General features: G+C 42.1%; 1 protein-coding gene across 11 annotated transcripts in view; it reads left to right on the forward strand.

Moving 5' to 3' along the window:
* MRAP2 (melanocortin 2 receptor accessory protein 2) overlaps nucleotides 1–4,205 on the forward strand; it is a 60,963-nt gene extending 56,758 nt beyond the window's left edge. For all 11 annotated transcript variants that reach the window (XM_035296244.3, XM_078369712.1, XM_035296245.3 and 8 more), the window contains one exon: nucleotides 2,429–4,205. In XM_035296244.3, the coding sequence (XP_035152135.1) occupies nucleotides 2,429–2,819 (391 nt within the window). In that variant the 3' untranslated portion in view covers nucleotides 2,820–4,205. The remainder of the gene's footprint in view (nucleotides 1–2,428) is intronic.
* Nucleotides 4,206–6,202: the final 1,997 nt, after the last annotated feature.

A 6,202-nucleotide genomic window follows, 5' to 3' on the forward strand; every position in this document is an offset into this window, starting at 1 on the left:
TGAAGCAGGGAGGGGGCTTCCAGGTTGTAGGTAGATAAGAGACAAATGGTTGTATTCTTTTGAGTTTCTGATTGGCCTTTCCAAAGAAGGCAATCAGATATGCATTTATTCAGTGAGCAGAGGGATGACATTGAATAGAATAGGAGGCAGCTTACCCTAAACCATTCCCAGCTCGACTTTTACCTTTAGCTTAGTGATTTTGGGGGTTCAAGATATTTTCATCTCACAGCTTTAAAAGCTACTCTTTTTCTTAGGTGACACTTTAGTTTATTAGATCACAAGTTGTTGGTACATTCATCCCTGTTATCAAATATCTTTTAAACTTGAATAAAATGACAATTGAGGGAAAAGTCATTTACAGAAAGACAAAGACTATGTAAATTTGCACTAAAGCATAAATCTTCAGAGTCTCTCTAAAATGATTTTCTCTGAATTCTGAATACCTGATAAGGTAGAATATTGGACTCTTGGCATAAATCTTTGACCTTCACAACATGTTTGTTTAGTGGGCAATGAAAATTGTTAACCGGGCTTATTATTAAAAAGGAAAAATGCAGGTTTATGAGGATTTCTTGCCCCATGTCACCCAGGTAACCATGCTGGGAGATAGATTTGATATTGAAAGTCCTTCAGCTAGCTGAATTGCAAACCTACGGTTGCTGACCTCTGAAAGCCACGTGATTTTGATGACTTGGAGTTGAGTGATATATAATCAGGTTTTCCCCACCTGTAAATAGAATTCGTGCTCCTCTGCCCAAATTCATATAGAATTTGGTCGTAAGTGCTTTATCCTGAGGAAGAGATTTAAGAACTGGAAACACTGCGAGTATTACACATCTGTTGAGCACAGACTCCAGAGCTTGATTTTTGTCATGTTCTGTTCTGGACTTCAAAATGCATTCACTTATGATTCTGGCACTTAAGGAGTCACTACCTGTGCACGGGCAATTCTTATGTAAGTGTGGGAGATGGTGATGAAAGTAGATGGAGTATCAGATCTATCAGCTTACTTGGGCTCTTTCTTTCATGCACTTGTGAGACTAATAGAGAGTTATTTTATTAATTCACTGACTCCTTGAACTGCTGATTTTTTCCACACTAAAGGAAACAAGGAATTAGGAATCTGGGTGGTTTTTCTTTTTTTGAGATGGAGTTTCACCCTTGTTGTCCAGGCTAGAGTGCAATGGCACGATCATGGCTCACTGCAACCTCTTCCTCCCAGGTTTAAGCGATTCTCCTGCCTCAGCCTCCCAAGTAGCTGGGATTACAGGCATGCGCTACCACGCCCGGCTAATTTTTGTATTTTTAGTGGAGATGGGCTTTCTTCATGTTTATCCAGCTGGTCTTGAATTCCCAACCTCAGGTGATTTGCCTGCCTTGGCCTCCCAAAGTGCTGGAATTGCAGGCATGAGCCACTGTGCCCGGCCAGGAATCTGGGTTTTATTCCCACTCATATCACAAATTGATTGTGTGACTACGTGGGCAGTTTGACTGCTCCTTACCATAGTTCATACTTTTTTTTTTTTTTTTTTTTTTGAGACAGAGTTTTGCTCTTGTTACCCAGGCTGGAGTACAATGGCATGATCTCGGCTCACCGAAACCTCCGCCTCCTGGGTTCAAGCAATTCTCCTGCCTCAGCTTCCCGAGTAGCTGGAACTACAGGCACACACCACCATGCAGAGCCATTTTTTTTTTTTTTTTGTATTTTTAGTAGAGACGGAGTTTCACCATGTTGACCAGGATGGTCTCGATCTCTTGACCTTGTGATCTGCCTGCCTCGGCATCCCAAAGTGCTGGGATTATAGGCGTGAGCCACTGCGCCTGGCTAGTTCATACATTTATAAAATCCACATCATAATTCTTGCCCTAAGTGACTGTAGTGGTTACTTTTGAGAATCAAGTGAGAGAAATTGCTATTACAGAGTTCTGACAAATATTTAATGTGCCCCTGTGAGATAGTATTATTTTTAGGCCAGGAGTTCTAAACTTTAGTATGAGTAATGATCCTTAGAGAATATATGAAAATGCATATGACTGAGCCTACATTCACAGATTCTGAGGGTCTGTAACCCAGGAATCTGCATTTTAAGAGGCATTTCAAGTAATTACAATGTAAATAATCCACAAATCCCACTGGAAAATACTGTTGTGTCTGCAGAATACTGGGGAATTCCTCAGCAAAGTATCTGTTTTCAGGATCATCTAGGGGCCCTCGTCTTGAAGCTTTTGCCTTGGGTTTATTTGTACATATTCAGAAGGGATGTCTCTTCTTTTTCATGTTTGTCTGTATGCAACACAAGGGGCTTACACTCAGTAGGTGCTTGGTGGAAATGTGCTGGCCTGCCCTATGCAGAAAACCATGATTCTGCAGATGAATGGGCTAGAGTGTAAGCAGTCTGTTCCTTCTTTTTTTTTTTTTTTTTAATAGCAATGCAGAATCCTCAGAGAAGAGATTCAGAATGAACAGCTTTGTGTCAGACTTTGGAAGACCTCTGGAGCCAGATAAGGTATTTTCTCGCCAAGGCAACGAGGAGGCCAGGTCTCTCTTTCACTGCTACATCAATGAGGTGGAACGCTTGGACAAGGTGAAGGCTTGTCACCAGACCACAGCCCTCGACAGTGATGTCCAACTCCAGGAGGCCGTCAGAAGCACTGGGCAGCCAGAGGAGGAGCTGAACAGGCTCATGAAGTTTGACATCCCCAACTTTGTGAACACAGACCAGAACTCCTTTGGAGAGGATGATCTTCTGATTTCTGAACCCCCTATTGTTTTGGAAACTAAGCCACTTTCCCAGACCTCACATAAAGACCTGAATTGAGAAACATGCTCTGTAAAGGGTCTTCCTGGAGATGTGGATTCTGTCTTTGTATAGCAAGAAATCTGCATCCACCAAAATTGTGTTTGGGGGAGAGAGCCACACAGAGATAGACACAGAGAGACAGGGAAGAGACCCCTTTAGAAGAGAGCTGAACTGATTAGGCTGAGTGTTTTTTTGTTTGTTTGTTTTGCTTTGTTTTTGCTTTTTAATACATTTGGAGCTTTGGGGGGTATTAAAGTATTTACATCAACTTGTTCAACCCACAGCATGTGGCCCAGGACGGCCTTGAATGCAGCCCAACACAAATTTGTAAATTTTCTGAAAATGAGATTTTTTTTTTTGCTATTTTTTCGAAGCTCACCTGCTATTGTTAGTGTATTTTATGTGTGGCCCAAGACAATCCTTCCAAGTCGCCCAGGGAAGCCAAAAAATTGGACACCTCTAATTTATACTAGCTCATCTTCCTTGTTGAAAAATTTGGCCAAATACTTATTGTCAGCATTCTTGGGTGAGTGTTAGCCTACTAAGTTCTAATCTGGCCCTGCCACTGCTATGCTCTACCTTCAGCAATTTGCTTTACCTTTCTGGGCTGCCACATTTTTAATTGTAGGTTGAATGTCTGGAGTGATCCATCCCACCTCTAGTATGTTGTGAATTTATGACTTCACCTTCAGTTGAGGCTGAGCTCTACATAAAACAGTATAAACTAGGGTATTGCCTCCTATCTCTTGTAGGCTCTCCCAAATCTCCATACCTTTCACCAACCCTTAATTGAGCCAAGCTTTAGTCAGGGGGCCTGAGTGTCTACCAGGATGTCAGGAGGCTCATCTTAAACTGTCACAGTGGCCAATGTTTCTGGTCGGTTGTGCTGAAACAGCTATTCTGAAAACATCCAACCACCCATGCTGTAACCTGGGGACAGCCCTCCCTTGCCTCAGAATGAGTACCAGTTCATAGTACATGCATGGTACTCTTGCTTCCAAGAAATGTTAGGAAGATTGTCAGCTGAGTGAGCGGAGGTGCCTTCTGGGTATCTCTGTGTTGGTGTATCCGTGCCATTGGTTACAGAACAAGAAAAAATACTATTTGCCATGCTGTTACCTTGGCAGATGTATAGGTGATAGTAATCTGGCTTTGAGCTGAGATAGTCAGTGGGTTGTAAATTCCCCACTAACAGATATTCAGGGTGGCCTGAATTATGTAAACATGTGAGCAACACAGTTAATTTCATGGAGGAATCAAAGCTGAACACTGGTATTAAAACAACTTGGTTTTATGCACACACTTACATGCATGGCAAGCTGTTAATCTCTGGGTGGCATTTTCATTATGAATTTGTATACTACCTGTCTTGCTTAAGCTACAAAATAAATGCATTTGACTGCACAGGAATTTTCTCTGGTTCTTTATTTTATTTTCACACATCCAGTTTTTTATTTCCCAAAAAGTTGTATCATGTTTATAATGTCTCTTAACTTTTTGGAGTGGGCAATGCTTACTTTACCATCTCTGGGATTCTAGTGATCTGAGTCATGCATGAGACTTAATTTAGGGATTATTCCACTAAAAGAAATCCTTTTTTAGCTGGGCGTGGTGGCTCATGCCTGTAAACTTTGGGAGGTGGAGGTAGGTGCATCACGGGGTCAGGAGATGAAGACCATCCTGGCCAACATGGCAAAACCCCGTCTTTACTAAAAATACAAAAATTAGCTGGGCATGGTGGTGCATTCCTGTCATAGCTACGTGGGAGGCCGAGGCAGGAGAATAGCTTGAACCAGGGAGTCAGAGGTAGCAGTAAGTCAAGATCATTCCACTGCGCTCCAGCCTGGTGACAGAGCGAGACCCCATTTCAAAAAAAAAAAAAAAAAGAAATCCCTTCTCTATGATGTCGTTTAAAGATAATGTCATTCTGTAAGGATCTAACACAAAAACAGTAAAACAAAGCATGTGCTCTTTGAAATTAAAGCTACTTTAACATATTTTTACAAATAGATGCTATTTTCATGACTTTTTTAATGCAAGAGAGCAAGAGTAGTAAAGAAGCTGAGTTTGTTAATTTTTTTTTGAGAGATGGAGTCTTGCTCTATCGCCCAAGCTGAATGGCTCACTGCAACCTCCACCTCTGGGGTTCAAGCAATTCTCTGGTTTCAGCTTCCCAAGTAGCTGGGACTACAGGCAGGCACCACCACACCCAGCAAATTTTTCTATCTTTTTAAGAGAGACGTGGTTTCACTATATGTTGGCCAGGCTGGTCTCAAACTCCTGACAAGTGCTCCACCTGCCTTGTCCTCCCAAAGTGCTGGGATTAGAGGTATGAGCCACTGCACCCACCCAGTTTGTTAACTTCTAATATTAGTATGATTATTCATAATTTATGTACTGAAATGTAAATCATGGGCTATGATTAAATTTCATAGCTACTTAAGTGGTATCTTACTTAGAAGTAGATTTATTGATCAGAAAATTGGAAGATATTAAAAGTGGGAAAAATACCCATGACTATATCATCTTTTTTTTTTTTTTTTTTTATTAGAGATGGGGTTTCACCATGTTGGCCAGGCTGGTCTTGAACTCCTGACCTCATGATCTGCCCACCTGGGCCTCCCAAGTGCTGGGATTACAGGCATGAGCCACCGCACCCGGCCTATGTATCATCATTTTTATCAACTAAATGTTAAGAACTGTGAATGGTCCAAGATTTTGCCCCTCCTGCAAGTCAGCTTGCCATAGTCTCATGGATGCTGCCAGAAGACACAAGACTCTTAGGTCAAAGACAAAAACTTTATTACAGCACAGCAGTCCACATATGCTTCATGTTCATGTTGGTTCCTGAGTTTGTTTCCTGCTGCTGTTGTAACAAATTACCACAAATTTAGTTACTTAGAGCAATACAGTTATTCTCTTACAGTTCTAAGGGAATGTGTTCTCTTTCCGGGTCCACATGGGGGCGTAGTTTTAAGGGCGAGAACTTCCCAGCACCATGCTACTCCCGTTAGTCTCCGAAACGGTTTCTGTTTTAATTTTTGTGGGCGTGGGAAAGAATCAAAAGTCAATCCCTCCAGTGAAAGTTTAAAGGAATTCGTGTCATTTGCCAGGCCACTTGGAGAGAGAGGGAATTCGTCCCAGGTTAAAAGTCCCCTTCTTCCACACCCGTTTGGATTCCACATTTGGGTCCCCTTCCACACACCTCGTGGAAACCTTTTTCTCTCATTTTTCTCTTTCTCTGCCTAAATAAATCTCTGCAAAAACTTTTTGGGGTCTGGTATTTACAAGCGTACCGCACCCGGCGTGTTCCCCTCTCCCTTTCTTGGGTAAGTAAAAAACCAAAAGCCTGGAAAAAACGTCCTCTCAGGAGAGCTAAGCACTCCCCTGCACCCCACCCC

This window comes from Callithrix jacchus, chromosome 4, assembly GCF_049354715.1.
Source record: "Callithrix jacchus isolate 240 chromosome 4, calJac240_pri, whole genome shotgun sequence".
Classification (NCBI taxonomy): domain Eukaryota; kingdom Metazoa; phylum Chordata; class Mammalia; order Primates; family Cebidae; genus Callithrix; species Callithrix jacchus.